This window comes from Leptosomus discolor, chromosome 3 (genome assembly GCF_034619465.1).
Source record: "Leptosomus discolor isolate bLepDis1 chromosome 3, bLepDis1.hap2, whole genome shotgun sequence".
Lineage (NCBI taxonomy): Eukaryota > Metazoa > Chordata > Aves > Leptosomiformes > Leptosomidae > Leptosomus > Leptosomus discolor.
Window position 1 is genome coordinate 6,593,086 of NC_141393.1, and position 18,669 is coordinate 6,611,754.

Genomic DNA, 18,669 nt, shown 5'->3' on the forward strand with positions numbered 1-18,669 from the left:
CTATCTTCAACACAAAAATTTCACTAGCACCTAGACCCAGCAACCCATGCAGCACACACCTGTGACTGAAAGGCAGCATAAACTGGACCCCACTATTATCCATATTTTCTTATCTTGATCTCACCGCCCCATACCTTGAAATCAGCTTTAAAAAGTTCCATAAGTTTTAGCGATAATCTTGAGAGTCTTTACGTTTTTGTTTTCCTTGCTTTAGGCACAGGAGTGCCTCAAGGGAGAAAAGCAGATACTGAAATATACGCACTGCCAAACAGTAATTAGCTGTCTTGTGTCTGTCCTCGAGGAAAAGTTCGTGCCACTACTGTCCTACAGGAACACCCACGGGAAGCACAGACATGCTGCGACGCAGGAAGAAAGGCTGCTCACCCACACAGGGATTTTCTCTGGCCACCATATGAGAACAAGCCTCTGTTAGCACCAGTTTAGTCAATGACAGAAATTAAATGAGACACAGAAGCTGGGCCAAAAAAATCTGAATACAATAAAGGGGGACTGAAATTTGTAATAAGGCCTGAAATCTCAAAATCGAGGGACAGGCAACTAGCTGCTCATGTGTTATTCCCCAACGACTTTGCCCAAGACCAAATTATTAGTTGTCTGCCCACAACAACAGGCAGAACACAACATGGTTGCAGAGGCCCAATGCTAGAAACTGCAGAAATGGTGTGCAAGGTAAATTCAATCAGCCCTACAGCTTTCTAGGGTTTGGGCAGGGCCTGGGCCAGTCCTACAAAAGGGGAGTTTGGGAAGGGGCAAAGAAAAGTTCGGAGCTCATCCTACTCATGCGGGAGCTAAGAGATGCACAGCATGACATTGCAAGCTCTGAGAATCTGGCAGGAAAACATACTTTCAAGCAATAATCATATGTTTCTTACTCAGCCTATTAATGTCATTAGTTCATTACCGCTAAGAATATCAGTATTAACATATTTTATTGCACTCCAGATCTTGCAGTCCTCAGCACATCGTGGAAGTTCAGGCTGTTTCCTTACTAGATTTGCACGCTTGGGTTCACAGCACCAGATAAATCAGTTGTAAAAGTGTGCCACTTAAACGTGTCTGCCACATCTCCAGGCCATCATGTGGCCAAACGTCCGCACAAAGCAGACAGAGGAAAAAGATGCTCTCTAAGCAGCAGGGCTGGGGTTCGCCCCCCACCCCCCGTCCCCATCTCTATCCAGCTGTTTGCAAGGAAGCAGCGGCTCTCTGAATCACAAAACGCCATCCGGCAGAAGAGCTGTGGACAGCTGCTGCCCCCCAGCCCAGCCGGGGGAGATGTCAGAAGGGGGAGCAGGGCAGGTGTGGGGCAGCCCCAGCATCCCTCCCTCCCACGCCAGCCTGCAAAGCCAGAGGCACACAAAGGTCCTGGCTATTTAAAGCTGGCATCTTGGAAAGAATAAAATGCCTTTTTTCTCTTGTGCCCCTTGGGAACTAAGCCAGTTACAGGCTGCAGGGACCTCTGGCAGTGTCAGTCTGCAGTGACCGTGTGCTACCCCTTCGTCCTCAGGGTTTAGCTCAGACCAAAACCTGGCGGTGGCTCTAGAGGTTTGATGGGTCCAGTCAGACCTCAGTGCCTGGCACAACAAGCCTGGACCTGACCGGCTCTACACTGGCTTTGAAGGTATCCTACTGGGAGAGAAGTGCCCTTGAGCTCACCTGAGTACCAGGGAAGTGTCCTGCCCTTCCCCCTCCCAGAGCTGGATCAGGGAAAGGGTTTTCAGAGGGGCACACAGAATGTCCCCCACGGCATGCAGAGCTGGGATAAGCACTCCCAAGCCACCCACCTCCCTGCACTAGCCTGGAAGCATACACAAACCCCTCATTATTCAGGATGGAGGGTGTTTGCCACCGTAAAAGAGATTTGCTTAAGCTGCACCAGCTTCAGAAACACCCAGACTCACCAAACCTCACCCTTCTCCTTCTCCAAATCTTTCTTGCTTTTCTAAATGTATTCTCAAAAACATTAGCCTCACATTTCTGGGAGGGGCAGGACCACCTCCCTGATTGTACCCCTTCCCTGGGGCAAGGTATGTAGTATTTCGAAGGAAAAATGATCATTTGTTGCTCTTTGTCAGCAAGATGCCTGATGTATGAATCAGCCTTATGTTGCTGGGGTTCCTGCTTGATAGAGTATCTGTATGCTTAAGCCTAAAATTTGTTGTTGCTGGTATTTTTATTTTTTCCTAAAGGAAAGGAAAAGGAGGGAAAGAAAGAGGATGGGAAGGCCAGAGATGATGTGTGCATTGTCACAGGCATGCCCAGCTTCAAGCTGAGGTTATCCAGTGCCAGCAGCTCCCCCTGCTCGGCACTAACATCTCCCCTGCAAGGAACAGACACTTCTCCCTCCTCCCCCTTCTCAGCAGCACTGAAAAACACAAGATAAACAACTGCATTTACCTTTCTGCCTATTTAAAAATGGCAGTAGGGGCGAAGCCAAGGGACTTCTTTTGCCAGAGTCCTTGGAAGACACTTTACTTTGGTTAACAACAGTTTCTTCAATGGGTTTCTTCAGAATTATTCTTTCCTTCAGCTCCTCAGTGCTGACAGCGGAGGTCGGGGGCTCAGCACCTACTTTTGGTGGAACAAAGGAGCATTTCAGGTGGGACGCGGACTCTGCCAGGTTTTCCCTGTTCATCCTGCTCTCTGTCGTTTTACTTGCTTCATAGTCTGAGGCATCAGTGCGCGAGCTGTTCTCTTCCTTGATAATGTCCATGACCATGGGCTTCATCAGAGGGGAGTCCTGCTCCCTCTTTGGACTCTCTTCAGAGGCCGATGAGGCGTCGCAGGACTCAATGATGAGCTCGCTGTCAAGCTCGGCCTCCCGCTCCTCCCGCAGGATGCTGTACTGGATGGAGGGGGAGGCGGGTGACGGAGGGGGCCCTCCAATGTGGCTGAAGGTCATGTAGTTGGAGTGCAGCACCTCCTCGGCAGCCAGTGGGTCCTCCGAGACCAGCTCGATCTCTGAGTCTCCCGACTCGGCGCTGCTGGCTTCGTTATCCAGGGGTGAGGAGACGGCGGGGCGCCCAGGTTTGACCCGCTGATCTCTCTTCTCAGTGGAAAGGGCTGGTGACCGCTGCACCTCTGGAGTCTCAAAGGAAAAGCTTTTTGCTTCCTTGATGGCACTGATGAGTTCATCCTCTGAGAGGCTGCCTTTACCCTGTGACTCTGATCCGGACGGTTCTGCTACCCAGAAAGAAAAGGAGAAAAAAACAAACAAACAAACAAAATTGTTAAAAATGAGATTTTTTCTGGCTGCTTAGGCAACAAACGCAATAGATTTCACACCAGCACAGATCCCTCTAGCAGGGCTGGTACACAGGCAGAAAAGTTTTCCCGTCTGAGATGACCAACAGTAATAACAGCTTGTCCTTACAGAGAATTTCCCATGTACATACTCATTATAAAAGTAGTGTCACCAGCATAACTTACTGAGAAAAAGCTGAGGCACAAGGCAGTGCTGGTCAGTGCTTGGCCGGTGGCTCAGCAATATAGTTTTCACCAGAAAAATCACTAGTCATGAGGAACGTGGTGGGCTCAGGCCACACATTACAGCATCTGACTGTCACTGATGGATATGGGTATGTTCTGGTGATAAACACGCACGCAGGGCTGGCAGGTTGCTGACACTGCTGATTGTAACAACCCGTGTGTAGCTGCTAGTAGTTTTGTCAAACTTTAACTTTCAGGTGTGGAAAGTTGCAGGTCAGAAACTTGTGCCAGATTATTTTTTTTTTTTGGTGGGTGGGGGTGGTGAATTCCCTGCTTGCTTTTATCTCAGTTGCGTCCAAGAATTAAACTATTTTTTTTACTCTAATTCTTAATATCATTAAGAGCTACATTAACCAAAATAATGACTGACCAACTTGTCAACCAAAATTTGAAACAAAAGAATTTCTTTGCATTTTCTGGCTCACACTGGAAGGGGATATGCTCAGAGAGTGAACATGAGAGTTGAAACAGCTGGCTGGTCACCCAAGATTAGCAAGGAGCCCACATCCTGTACTAGAAGGGAACCCAGCACCAGACTTCCCACCTGTTCTACCTCCCTGTATATCACTTTACTGTGTGGGATTTTGTAATGAAATAACAAAGAAAGTAAAATTGCATGTAAAGTGTTCACAATAAGAGGTGACAGAGGCAGCAGGAGGTGCATCAGCAGCTGTCTTGAGTTACTGTGTGAGGAACAGGCATCACTTGATCATTCAGAGAGCATCGGCCAGCCTCAAACCCAGACTGCACCTGCTGCATCAGCAGCAAGGCCAGCCGGGCTACCTGAGCCTGTCTGTGCCAAGGGCGACCATGGTGGCAGTTTGCACCCAATCCCCTGCCGGAGCCTGGCCACCTCACCTCCTGATTGCCGGTTTCCACCTTGCAATTCGCTGGCCCAGGGATAGCTGCCATCCACATGCAAGACTCTCCTTTTTGGGACAAAAAAAGGCTGAATGCTCCAGTCATGTTGGAACAGCCATCAAGCACACAAAGAAATTTGTCTTCTGGACTCTTGAGTGCTCATTCACTGACTTTGTATTAACGTGACAGGGGTCACTAAGTGGCATTGCAGGCAGTGAGGGTTCAAGAAAGCCATCAGGAGAAGAGTCCTGCGAGTTTTCTCCTGCTGATATTAGTAGAGAGACCCATGGCAGGACATCACCTGGGTCTGCACTTCTGGGGACCACAGTGGAGTGGGGAGAGGTTTCCAGCCCCTCAGTTGCAGGTGTGAGCAGCCCTGGGCTGACCTGTGCCCACTCCTGGTGGGTATTTGCCTTCAGCCCCGTCCTGCTTTGAGTGCAGCACTGGCATTGGCCCCCTGAGCCCACTCAGCTGTGCGGGCCAACTCTGGAAGCTCCTCTACAGCAGAGTGTGGCAAAGAGATTGTATCAGCTGTGACCTGGGACAAAATCACTATTTCTGGATATTTCCTAACTTCATTTCTCATGGCAATAGCATAGCTGATTTCTTCCTCATCATATGCCTTCCCCAAGATGCAGTAGGTAAAGGGCAAGGTTTTAACGACAGCACCTGAGCCGTGGCATCCTGCTGGGAGACGGGCAAGAAAAACAACTTCCCCACACCCCTCCAAGCAATTTCGGTTTGTGCATCTGCCAATACACATCATTGTTAATTTTGAGCACGTATTGTTGACATGTCTTCACCTCCTCTGACAAAACAGCTCTCTCGTAACACATCCCTCTCACATGAGAAAGTCCTTCTGCCACCCAGAGCATGGCTGCAGACAGGACCAAGGTGTTTGGGACTGTTTTGACACGCTCCTGTCCGGATGCTGAGAAGGCTCTGTTGCATCGGCCACGCTGAGCAGGAGCCTGTGCACCCTTTCCCTCCAGCAGCAGGAAGCCCGCGTGAGCTGCGCCACTCCTGCCTTACCGCATGTGAGGTTTTTCTCCCCGAGCGATGACTTAATCCGGCACGCGTCCAAACAGGCATGCGAGGGCCAGCCCTCGTAGCGCAGCAACGCGCCGTCCCTCGGCTTCACCCTTCTCCTGCCCGCGCTGGCAGTTTGTAACTCTCAGCCACGGCATTTACCTTGCGAACAAAAAAGTCCTTTGTGGCCAGCAGCAGGGTGTCACATTTACCGCTGGCGTGGGGAAGTGTATAAATACCCGCTGCCTTTCAGCGCCAGCGCAGACTATGAACAGACTATGTCTTCCTTCCCCAGAAAGATGATGGCCGGTAATTAAAAGCAAACCATTTTCAGAAGTCTTGATCCAAGCAGGGGGGGAACTGGGGGCCTCACCAGAATGCTTGAGGGGTATCTAGGAGCAACGACTTTGCTGGGTCACTGCGTAGAAATAGCAAGGGCAGGTTTTACATTTCTTCCTCGCTTACGAATGCGGAGTCTGGGCGCAGCATGTCCCCAGCTGCATGAAAACGGGGAAATCCAGAGAAAACACCCGGTGGGAGCCAGCCCCTAAATGAAGATGCCTGCTTCTTTCCTCAACATGATAGATAAATAGTGTTTCTGGCTTTCCAACATCCCGATTCAAGGTGGTGGGATCTCCCAGGGCTGTTGGGACAATGCTAGGGATCAGCTTTGCCCATGGAGAGGAAGATATCCGTGCCAGCAATTACACCAGCCACACCAATGCCTCCCAGTAAGACAGCAGCCCCGAGGCTCAGCCGTTCAGCTGTTTTGATGGGATATGGTTATCGAGTGTCACGAAGGCAGCCGCAAACAGCTGCCAAAAACTGAATAAATAACATCTAGTGCCTGAAGTTCTTAATGGCCTTGTAGTGCAAAAAGTGTAAATTCATAAAACCCAGCATGTCTCAGAAGCAGCGTGTGATGTCACACAGTCAAATAAAAGAAGAAAGATGCAGGCAGGACAAACTCACAGCTGCAGTAGACTCTTTCTCTTTTTCGTGTGTGTGTGAAAGTGTACAAATGCACACTCAGTTTTGGACAGGAACTAGGCCTTTCTCTAACAGTAGGTATTAGTGTGGGTGGAAATCCCAGACTACCATTTTAAGGAAGTTCCAGTTGATTTTTAAATGCTTCTAGATGCCAACAAAGCAATGGAAATTTCAGCATAGGGATGTTCATTGTCAAATGTCAAATCTTCATTGTCAAAGGGTTTTGATCCATGACACTGAAATTTAAATTCAAGTCTGAAAATTCTGTTTCCTGTCATAGAAATTTATTCCTTTTTGAAACACTATGCTAGTTTCATGTTTTAGCAGTGTATAACAGGGGAAATGAGCAATACATATTACGTACTACTGCAGTAATCAGATAATAAGAAAATGTATAAACATGGGATTTTGGTGCCCCCACAATCGAAATCAGGAACCTTTAAAAGAGACTGGCCCTTTGTCCCTCCAGTCCCGTTTGTAAATGAGGTGACAGCATTTCCCTCCTCAGCACTTTCTAAAAGCAGCACTTTCACTTGGAAACAGCACTTATTTTTAACAATTTAACATTACTCTCTGCAAGAGCAAAGAGGTGTTGAAACAGCCATTAAAATTTAAAAAAATGAACCCAGACATTTGCAGCATCCTGGTCCCACACACCTTATTTTCTCAGGGGAGCATGTCCAGGGTGACCAAGAGACCCCAAAATCACAGGATCCAGCTCAAACTATCGCCTGGCTGACGATACCCCCCAACGACACCCGTCAGCTCACAACTCCCCCTCGAGGAGAGATCCCCGTGGGGACCAGGCTCAGCGAGCCTGGACCTGACCCCAGCTGTGCTCCTGAGCAGCTCTCAGCAACTTTTTTCTGTGGATCCCCAGCCTTGTCTTCCCTTCTTTTCATACAGAAAGGGCAGCCCACCCTGAGTAGTGTGTTAGAGGTGGGCAGCACGTTTCACATCCCCCTTCGGTTCCACAATGCAAAGTGGCACCCAAGCAGAGCAGAAACACCTCTAGCCATGGAGACCTTTTAATGTCTTCTCACACCCCTTTAGACCCACCCCACAAACCCCTACTAATTCTCCAACCTGCAGGGCTACAATTGCAATCACTGTTGGAATACAAAAAAAACCAAACCCGACGCCATGCACCAGCGTTACCTGTGCCAGAGGACGGTGGCGTGACAGACCCTGGGCTGTCATCTTCTGGCTCTGACACTGTCACCATTGGTACCACCTCACGGCTCGGCTTCAGGCCAGTCTCCGCCTGGGTCGGGCTCGTCTCTTTGCTGGCATCTTCCCCAGCGCTTTCTGTCTCCGTGAGTGTGATCTTGACGGGGGCTGTAACCACAGAGGCACTGTGCTGGTCTCCAGACTTTGCGTCTTCAAGTGGGTCTTGCTCTTTGGCTGCCTTCGTGCTCTCTGAAACCATCCGCTGAGGTTCAGCGGTAGGGCTGGACCTGGTGGGCATTCCCTGGTACTTATCAATAAGGCCTGGGCTCTCATCTTCTGAGTCAGGGTCATACTTTTCTTGGTATTTTATTTCTTCTGATCTACTTATGTCCATGTATTTATAAGCTTCTACTTTCATGGGATCTGCTAGGGTTTTATCAACCTCAGTAGACTCTGCAGGAGTCATCTCTATTCCTGAATCTGAGCTAAACAAGCCACGGGACTCAAATCCAGTCACATCTTGAACAGGATGCCCCAGCGTGTTAAACCCCTCTGTGCTGCCGGAGCAGGGAATGGGGCTGTTTTCCTGCTGATAAATGCCCGTGAAATAGGTGGAGTCCCGTGGGGTGGTGTAGTGGACATCCGAGATCAGAGAGGTGTAGAAGGAGCTGTCGCCCCCGTTGGCGGTGGAGCCATAGTCAAAGAGGTGCGATGAGGCTGTGACACCTAAAGCAAAGACACAAAAACAATGTGCAGTGAAGAGACAAGTGCCTGCATGCATCACTCTCTCTGCAAAGCCGTACTTACTCCCCACTGATTTTAGATTTGGTTTGTGCACCAGGCTTGGCTTTGCTTGCAAGCTCTTTGGGGCTGTCTCTTACTATGCCTTTGGCCAACATAGTTGCACATCTGTCAGACAAGGCTTCCAGCTGCTGTTGCATCTTAAAATAGCTATAAGGATCCTGATAGCTGCTAAGAGTTCCCAGCCAACCTTCGCCCAGCTTGTGCATTAAAATCTCCAGTGATGGCAATCCCACAGCCTCCCTCACAATCTGACTCAGGGGCTCACCATCCTTTAAAAAAATATCTAATTTCCAATACAAAAACAATCCTGAGCAAAAAGATATTTTTTTTTTTTTTAAATACAGTGAAATTGAGGAGTTTCACCCTAAGGAAACTTTTCATTAAGAAAAAAACTCTGCTGCACAGAAACTGAAACGGAAAGTTGGTAGGCAGCTTTAGATTTCATTTTCTCTTTTAAGAGTAGCCACTCTAAATTTGTGACACGCCAGAGCAGAGACTAAACATCCTCATTTAGTTATTTCCACATGCCCAGAAAGCTGTATCCTGTGTGCAACATCTACGAAGCGTGCCGGCATGAAAGTGGTTAAACCTCTACCCACGCCCATGCATCATTTTCATACACTGCCTCTAATTCCCTCTGTCACGCTGCAAGTTCCTGGGGACGACGCTAATTAAATTACAAACAATAGCCACTCTCTATTTGCAGCGTTAATATAAAACACAGCTCGACGAGGGGAAAAGCGAGATCCCCCATGAGGGAGGCGAGAGGTGGGGAGACAAATTTTCATAGCAGCTGAGGGAATGAGGATGTAGAGGAACAAAGCTAATGTCTGTAGGAGCTCACGCCTATAGGAGGGCAGTAGTCTGTTAACTGCTTCAGCACTGATGCATGCCGCATCGCAGAGGCCGGCCGGCTCTGACTTCTGCTCATCACCCTGCAAGGGATGTGAGGCTCCTGACCTGCTGCACACTTCTGGGCTACCAGCGCAAACGTAATAATATTAAAGGGATGTTGCTGCATTCTGCAAAGCCAGAAGCTGGGATATGTCAGTGTGAAAGCTACTTGTGTTTGGTTATTTCCTTTCTCCTTGCACATACGTAATGATACCATCTCCAAATACCATCACAACTTCTTTTTTCCCACATCCCTCCATGCATTAGGCACGTGCAGCTCATTTAGTGAGCCCTGAAGCAATTTTTTTTCCCCCCTTAACACTGTTCAATGTGTAGCTGCAGGCTTTATTTTAAGGCACAACCTTGCTGGATTTGACACGCACAACCCAAGCCCTGCACAGAGGCAGAATGACCATTTCCCTCACCCGTATTTTTGCATCGCTTGGTGCTACAATGACTTGCAAGCAACTTCTCTTCCCTGAGCCGCCTTTAGGGTGGGAATGGCACTCTCCTCCTTTTACAAGGGGAAATCTGGTAGCATAGGGAAAAAGCAACCCAAAAGTGCCACACCTTGCTTTTCAGCCTACCTACACTACCTGCTCCTGTGTCTCCATCCTGACAGGCTTTGGGTGTTGCTGGTCTCCCACCAACCCTCCCTGCTAATCTGCTACTGCACACACGAGGCTGACAGCAGCTCCACTGCCACACCCCAAGGGCCTGTGGCCAGGGATTCATGGCAGCTGCCTTTGCCATACGAAAGCACAGAGCAAGGGGTGCTGTGGCTAGCAGGTGAGGAGTTACAATCACCATTCCCAGTCATTCCCAGCCTTCAGTTTTCTCTTGTCACCACTACAGAACACTGCACAGAACTTTGCATAGAAATATTTGTGGTCAAGCCAAAACTTTTCAGAGTGGTAAGGGTCACTGCAGAGATTTTTTCCTACACATGTGAATTTGGGATTTTTCTTTCCTCTCTATCTATGTAACATTTACCTACTCTAAATTGCACCTTCTGTTTTCTTGCCAGCTCACTCAGGGCTGCAAGATCCTTTTCAAACCTGCTGCAGGCAGCTCTCATCCCTGCTGCTCCAAATGACTCAGTCTCGTCAGCAAAGGTACGTGCAAATGGAGCCCAAGAGGAAAATCACAGTGAAACCAAAGCAGAATAAGGGCTAAGCTGGGCTGCCCAGCACCCATATCAGGTCCTACCTGAGGTCATCCAGTGCCTCACAAGGACAGCTCGTACCCAAAAAACATTTCTAAATGATTAGTAAGCAAAAAAGGGACAGGTTCTTTTTCTTGCTAGTATTTTTCTTGCTGAACTTACCTTTTTGAAAATTATCCATAAACAGGCTTGGATTTTCACAAATGTGTTGGTTAGCTGAAATGATCTGATGCGTTGTTTATGCCAACATATTTCAGGCTGTGAACTGCTGACTACAGGCTACTCGTGCCTGTTGCTGCCAGTATCTGATGTTTGTAATTTACTATTTGTGCTGGGTGAGTTGCTGTCTAAATCATGGAGTTTCAGGGCTGCTCTTCTGTTAGATGATTCCTTGGTGCCTACTGGGCCTGATCCAAAGCCCACTAACTTCACTAGAAAAGTCTCACTGTTTCTGAATGGCTTTGGACCAGCTCAAGATGGCTGTGCAATACTTTCTGCTCTGGGTGCTCGTGAAAAATATACTGTCACAACACCAAAAATCTGCTTCTACAAACACCCTGCTATTGCTAGTAAAGAGGGAGCACAAACATAGTCAAAGGAGATTGAAGTCACCATCAAACCAATATTCATGGATGTTGTTTGCAGCTTTCATTTCTGCTTTGTCCACAGTATATGTAAGCCAGATGCACATGCATTTGCAGCACTTAGTAATGCCGATCGATAGAGCAGTGAAAAGGTTTCTAATGCATTTGTGTCAGGTGCTTCATAGCAGGAGTTATGGCCAGCCAGGGGAGCTCACAGGAGAGCCACTGTGATAAAGAGAGCCTGCGAAAATATCATCGTGTTCTTTATGTTATTCATCGACAGAAAGAAAAAATAACCTTGAAATAGTCAACAGAAACATCACTTGACGTTTGCAAATAGTACGAAACCAGTGCTGTAACAGATGTTAACACATGGGGTTATTTAAAAATGCGATCACTGTTGATCATAAACCTTTTTTTTTTCCTGCAGTGGTTTTGCAAATAACAATGAAATCAGAAAAATGCATTTCTGATGGGAGTTCAGGAGGAAGACAAAGAGTTAAAGGGTGTGTGAGCATGTCTATGCGCATGTGTAAGAAGAGAGAGGGTTCACTTTAGCAGGACACAGAGGGATCCCAACTCTCAAGGCAACCGCAGAGTCAAAAGCACTGAAGACAGCTGAAATTGCCTAATTACTAGGATTTAATGCAACTCTCTATTTCCACAGGGAATGATTTAAAGCCATTGGTAAAACTGCCTCTTATTTGAGAAGTGTGAATCTATCAGCTATTAGGCTGGCTATTAAAGACATGGAAACCTATAATAGCTGAGCAGATTTTTGCTGAAGAATAGTTTATTCATAGCCTGGTGATTAAGCAATGCCCTCTCTGACTTTAAGTTTATTTAGTTCAATATCCGTGGGAAGGAGAAGCCTTGAATAGCACTGGTAACGGATGGCAGTATCAGATTTGAATTTACCCTTGTTACAAAGGGTTGTTTTTGTTTTTTTTTTAAATCTGGATTTCCCTCAAATGTGCCCAAAAACTTGCCTGCCAATTCAGGTACAGCAAAGCTATTCAGCACCTCAGAGCAGCGCTCATACTGTCTTGTAACGTGAGCCCTCGGGAAATAATTTAACTTCCTGTGACCAGCTAAGAAGTAATGGGTCTGATTCAACCATTCGAGCACAGCTGAGATGCTCAGCAAGTTACATGTGTTTTCATTAGCTACAAAGAAAAAAAATGTTGAAAATGACTGTTTTGTTTCCTCAGAGTAAGCAAGTGAATGCTCCAGAAATCCTCTCCTACAGCACTGGATTTAGAGCTGTTTAGCAATAGACACAGGAAATAATTTAGAAATCATTGGTTCCACGCAGAGTAACTCTTAATTTGAGAAAGGCAGCTGAAGCCCAATTTGGACCAACGCAAGCTGAACTGCTGCAGCACATTGGAAGGGGAAACAAGAAGTTAGCTGAGGATAATAGACAAGAAAAAGAGCTAATTTATATAAAAATATTTTTTTCCTGCAACTAGAGTATGCTCACTAAAATTGATCACTTTAGAATATTGTGTTCAAGTTTCAGTAAAATAACCGGTTTCCACTTCAACCTGCCTGCCTTAATCTTCACATGCAACTCTGGTGACCTTCAACGTCACAGACAGACTGACACATGAAATTTCATTTCTGCAGAACAGCTGGCAACCCCGCAGTGTGAGGTTCAATATTTATTGTGTGTCACTGATTCAGTCAGAAGTATTAATTTTTCTGAAGAGGAGGGGGGAACTAATCTTTAATTAGATGATGCTATTTTTACAGCCTGGAGATGCACTGAGAAATGGAAGGATCTTTGGTTGCAACTGGAGGAATCAAGGTTTCATCGACCTTTTCAGACAAAAGCAGAATAGTGTGAGCAAGCCGCTTCCAGCAAATTCCTGTAAGTCTTTTAAACAGTTGGCTCTGACTTCTGCTTTGGATATTGAGCCTCATGAGTCCTTAGCGGCTGCTAGCTCCCAGGAGCAGGGTCTCCCCAGCTCTCTCCCACATCCACACAGACCACAGCCTCCTGGAGACTGTCCTGTTTGGACAGTCCCTGACCTGCCGTAATTTATGGACTAGAGATAATAACAAGCAAAGTCCCATAACCAAGGGGTATTCTTTTTTTTTGACTGGCCTTGAATGATGCTAGAGGGTCTCTCAGGCCACACGTCACTCCCAGTACCTTGGCCCTTTAGGTGTCATTCAGAGACTTTAGGCAACAAAGAGGCCAAAACTGAGCAATGAGCATTTTCCAGCACAGCAGCTTTCCTCTGATACAAGACTCCTGAAGGCACCGCAGAGCTCAGGGATATGCAGTGACTTTCTTTCAGCACTCAGACTAAAACCTGGCTCTTAAAAAGATATCCTATATTGTCTTAAAGGCTCAAGGAGGGGGTAGAGAGCTTTGCCAAGCTTTTTAATTTATCATTACCCTCTCACCTACGAAAGGCTGATTTCATAGCGAGGCTGACTGTCTAAGTCCAAGGAGCCACCATGGAATCCCATTGCACCTGACAGTGATGCAGGAGAGTCCCATTGCCCAGACCTTGCCACCACCTAAACATCTGTACCTGGAGATCAAACCACAGCTCAGGGTCCTCTCTGATGACCAGCACAGACCATGTTTCCCAGGCCCACACCAGCAACTTACGTTCCAGCCTCTCCTTCATTTTTTCGTTCATCCATGACCATTAGATAGATGTATCTTTCTCCCTTCTTCCAAATACAGCACAAAAGAAGCTATTAAACAGTCCTGCCTTTTCTGTACCAAATTTACAATTTTGTAACTAGCAAAACCCCTGTGCTTGACCTTGGCTTCTTTTTATTCCTAACTAATCCTTAAATGAGGAAAAAAAAGGGAAAGACTTTTTCCTGTTCTTTTGACCCTGATATATGTCTCATTGTTTCTTTTTGGTTTCCCAACTCACTTATCTTCCTTTCTAAAACTCATATTATATTGCTTCACTATGTTCTCATCTGTAGTCAATACATATCTTTATACAGATGTTCAGTGTTTTATCACTTTCCCACGCCTCTTTACAGTGCCCAGATGGACCAGCAGTCCCAAGTCTATCCTCAAATTCAAAGCACACCCTGTCTTCTTAGTTCCAAACCAAGCTGTTCCTTCCTTTCTGCTTGGTTTCAAGTCCAACGCAAACCTCAGGAAAGCTCCACAGATTTCCAAATGTCCTTTGCTAGTACCACTCCCAGCAGCTGCAAGGGTACCTTGCATGAGTGGCAGAGGCATCTCTCAACCCCATGCCAAATCACACAATGCTTCAAAGTAGGCTGGCTATCCCCAGGGGTATTTGAGTGTACCACTTGGGAGCCATGCTCTCAATTTTTCAAGACCCTTCTCCATGATTTTCTAAGCCAATATCCATGTAAACTTCAAAAGTACTTGAGCGCTTGTGTGTTAAGTCAAGTAGAGCTTGAAACCCAAACAGCTGAGACCCCTCATGCCAAGCGCAGGCATCACCGTGCTGCGGACAACACCACTAAATCAGCTCTCAGTCTCCCCTGGATCAGCTTTTCTCAATAGCCAGAGCCAGCTGTCAGCCCTGAGCTATCTTACCTCCAGATGCACTAGGTTAGATGCAGAGAGCAGCAAGCTGCTTGCAAGAGAACTGCACTAGGCATGCAACCCTGGCAGCAGTGCCAGCTATTCCCAGCTGCCAGGAGATGGTGCTCTTTGTTTTAGCTCAGGATTTGCAAACCCACTTTACAGGTTAGCAACTTGTTTTCCTCCAGAGCTCTCATGATCCTGATTCCAGGAAAGACATAACTCTGTGAGTCACAGCATTCACAAACGTGAATGGCCGTACTCCGAAAATCATTTTGGGATTCGTTTGCACAACAGATGTTATAAGAAAACTGGATGTATCAGAAGGATATATGCTCATATTCTATTATTATTTCCCCCTGGTCCTCTGCATGGGTCCTGAACGTGTTGGGGAAACTCAGAGCAGTAAGAAGGCTGCTTCCCACTGTCTCAGAGCAGCTGACAGCTCTACGTCTTAGTTCCTGGGGACAGGAGTGAGTCAGTGCATCAGCTATGCAAGTTTTTCATCCTTCCCCTCGAGATCCTGCAGCAGCCAGAGGAAACACTGCCATGCAGAGAGGCAGGTGCTGCCTCCTCCACAGGTGGGAGGGCAAAAGGACAGGGTGGAAAAAAACAGACTTAATTCTCTTTACACTCCGGTTACTCCATTGATTTCATTGGAGTGACTTCTGATTCATCCCACTGGAGATGGAAAGCAAGTCTTAAACAAGTTAATGATATGCTTTGATGCACATAAAACCACTTCTCCAGGTCAATTTGCAGAGGATATGAGTTACTACAGCCTCCAGTCCCAGCACTTTAGCTGTCTGTTGTAAGCAGGCATTGCAGCTTCCAGTTGCAGGGCTCCCCCATTTCAGTCCTCCATGTGCTAAACATATGTGGGGATCAGCTGGGATCCCAGGTCCTGGAAAAACCTTGGCTCCTGAGGATGAGCATCCTTTATCAATCCACCACCTCCTCGTAAGCACAGAGGCTGGAAGCGGGGGACAAATGCCTTTCACCAGCTAACCGCTGGAGGCCCTAACACTTTTGGGAGGTTAAGTTTGGTGGCTTCCTTGTGGAGGAAGGTGGTGTCAGGTCACCACCATGTTACACCAAAGCGTGGTTCTTCCATGTGGCTACCCAAGACCCTGCCTGGGGCTTCCTCCTGTTGCCCCAGCCAACTTCTGTTTTCTTCCAAAAACTTTGGCAGGCACATATCATGTCCTGGCTTAGCTGCTGAGTGCCAGAGCCCCATCTGCGGGAGGGATGTGTAGGAAACACTGATGAACTTTTAAGAAGATTAAGACAGCTCCACTCTGGGGAACGCAGGATGCACTGTGCTGCTGGCACCATCAGCCTGGCAGGCTGTTATCAGCATCTTTTTTTTTTGCATGGACTCTGCACCACAACAGCTATCATCTCCCAACCAGTGCTGCTCCAAAAAGACACCAGGGTCCATCTTTTTGCTGCTGCTGAACAGGCACTGTGCATGTCGTGGTGCATCCTAGACCAAGCCAAGTCAAACAGAGAAGGGTGGCTTGGTTTGGTGATGCTGGATATGCTCAGCTCCCATGGACATCCACAGAGCTCACAGCATCTGACAGGGAAAGCTCAGCAAGTCCCCCAAAGCTAATCAGCCAGTGTGCAAAGTGAACCCATAGTAAATGATTCAGCAGTTCCCATCCCCACACGCCCTCCAGGCCTTCTGCTTCAATAAATGGTCTCAGAGAGCTCCAACCTGACCTGGCAGTAAAACCCTGGTACACGGTCCGTGACAGCCCTCCCCAGTACTTTAGACAACACGAAAAATCATGAACACTGAAAAAAGAGCCTTGAGCAGAGCACAAGAACAAAACATGTGTGAAGTTGCAAAGGCCCCTGCTAGAAGGGCAGCTGCAACAGATCTTCATAATTATCAGAAAAGGATACAAATATCATTAAGTTTTAACAAAAATCTGGTTCAGGAAAAAAGCAGGTTTTCACTCTTGTGATAGTAGCATTACTGGTCGGTAGGGTTCAGCAACACTAAGTTACTGCCTAAAATGCTGTCAAATGCACTTTGCTAAGGATAATTAAACCCCACTTATAAGAATAATTTATTCTCATGAATTCTTATTCATTCTCATTCTTAACAGAATAATTCATTCTTGTTTCACTGTAGTCACATTTCCCCTGGAATGATCAAACTCCAACGAGTCCGATGACAAAAATACTCCAAGCACTAAGTGAATTAGCACCTAAATCATGCTTTTCAATGACTTCAAATGGGGCCCAACTCCCTTTAGAACACTAGGCACCAAAGTATCTCACAAAATATGGATGTGTTTGTTTAAGTCTCATTCATCTTTAATTCTAAAATACCTAAATCCCATTTCAAATGTGATTTAGGAACTTCAGCTATTCATTGTTTTTACCCCCACACTGCTACAAAGCAGTTGGTCGCTCTCCAAACTCAGACCAGGTTATCTTTCAATACCCCCTGCAGAAACACCCTCTTTACCTACCCAGCCTCCATCCCAGAGCCCTGCCACCGGCACCTTCTGCCAACCCTGCCCCACCTTTGCTGGGTCCCAGTTACTTACAAATTCAGCTTCTCCCGATTGCTGTAAGGCAATCCACAGCCATGCGGCTGCAGATTCAAACAGCCTGGAAAAGAAAGAAATGCCAACGCCAGCTGCTTTTGATGCTGCGATAAACCCAGGACAGAAATCATTGTCCTACAGCTTCAGGCTCTTCCACAGGGAGCTAAAAGCCAGTGTTGGAGAAGGGCTTTTCCTGAAATATGAGTCTTTGAGTAAGAATTTGATACACACCTGGAGGGACTGCTGAGTTTTCTTTATGCTCCCTGACCACAACATCTCATGGAAATTCAGCTATTAAAAAATGCAAAAAAAAAAAGGAAGAAAGGGTTGCCTTGCATTTGGGCTTGGCTCCCCATCGCCCAAGGTTGAAGCTACCTCCTGCAGCATGAATCTTTCAGGGACACAGTGCGACAATTGCAATGAAGTTCAGCTGAAATCACTGAAGGCTCTCGAGAGGAAAATTAATTTTGTGACAATGCATAACACCTACAGCGATGTGTCAGGCACAGTAATTCAGGGAGAAAACCAGCTGTCAGGCACTAAGGTCTGGGGTAAATCGGGAGCGACTCCACCAAAGGCACTAGAGTTACACCTGCATAAAACTGTCACGACGGAAGGAAGTACGAGGCCCTGGGAGTCAACAAATAAAGTCTGAAGACAAGGCATTATTGGCCACAAATCAAGATCAAATTTATTGCCCAAGGGACACCAGGGAAATCTAGGTCAGAGAGGACACGGCAGCACGAGGCTAATGCAGGCAAAAAGATAAAGCTCAAAAATCACCATCTAACTCTCTTTTCACCCAAGGTTTTCCCATCACAACATGACCTGTGCCAGAAAGACCAGCAGACCCATGTATACTGGCTCCTGGTGACTACCTTTATTGGCAGTAATAGAAACATTAGGAGAAAAGGTCTTATATACCATCAAGTAGGATCCAGAATATGTAACGTCAAGGACGAATGAGGAAATATGAGCAGCATCAGAAAAGATTTTAAGTGAAAAAAAAAAAAAAGAAACCTGGAGGATATGTCGAGGTAGGTGAGGCAGCAGGCTCTGATCCAAGCAATAATGTGGTTTCCCTGCACGTTGATCTCTCTCTATTTCTAGAAGGTGGGGGTACCAAGGGTGCATCTGAAAGTCAGTCAAAAAGTTTTCAAAAGTATCTTAAAATGTAAACCTCTCAAAGTAGTGCAGAACGTGGGGCAGAGCCACTGCAGTCATAAATCAGCATCAACCTGCTGGCTCCAGCTTCTGCTTAAGGAGGATTGGGCCATATGTGCTATAACTGATGCTATAAATGTCCTTTCCTTCAAGGTCTCTATTTACCTGACACTATATCTCTTCCCCTGTAGATGAGTTTACTCCAACTAGAGATAAGAAAAATCCTCCCTAGACATCTCAATTCCCTGAAGGACATTTTTAAAGACTTATCCCACCCTTCACTCTACTTGAGTGAAAAACCCGTACAACTACAAGCAACTACATCTCCTGACTGTGAATACGTGACACCAAAAATACTCACTCACCCAGGAGACCAGCCAGCAAGTCTGAAGTTTGTAC

General features: G+C 46.8%; 1 protein-coding gene across 2 annotated transcripts in view; it reads right to left on the bottom strand.

Annotated features, from left to right (window-relative positions):
• RTN1 (reticulon 1) overlaps nucleotides 1-18,669 on the bottom strand; it is a 120,954-nt gene that overhangs the window by 45,185 nt on the left and 57,100 nt on the right. The window contains exons 2-3 of one of the 2 annotated variants that reach the window (XM_086462772.1): nucleotides 7,546-8,283; nucleotides 2,416-3,198 (exon numbers count right to left, since the gene is read on the bottom strand). In XM_086462772.1, coding sequence (XP_086318898.1) covers nucleotides 2,416-3,198; nucleotides 7,546-8,283 — 1,521 coding nt within the window. Of the gene's footprint in view, nucleotides 1-2,415; nucleotides 3,202-7,545; nucleotides 8,284-18,669 lie in introns of both variants that reach the window. The other variant, XM_086462771.1, reaches the window with a different exon arrangement.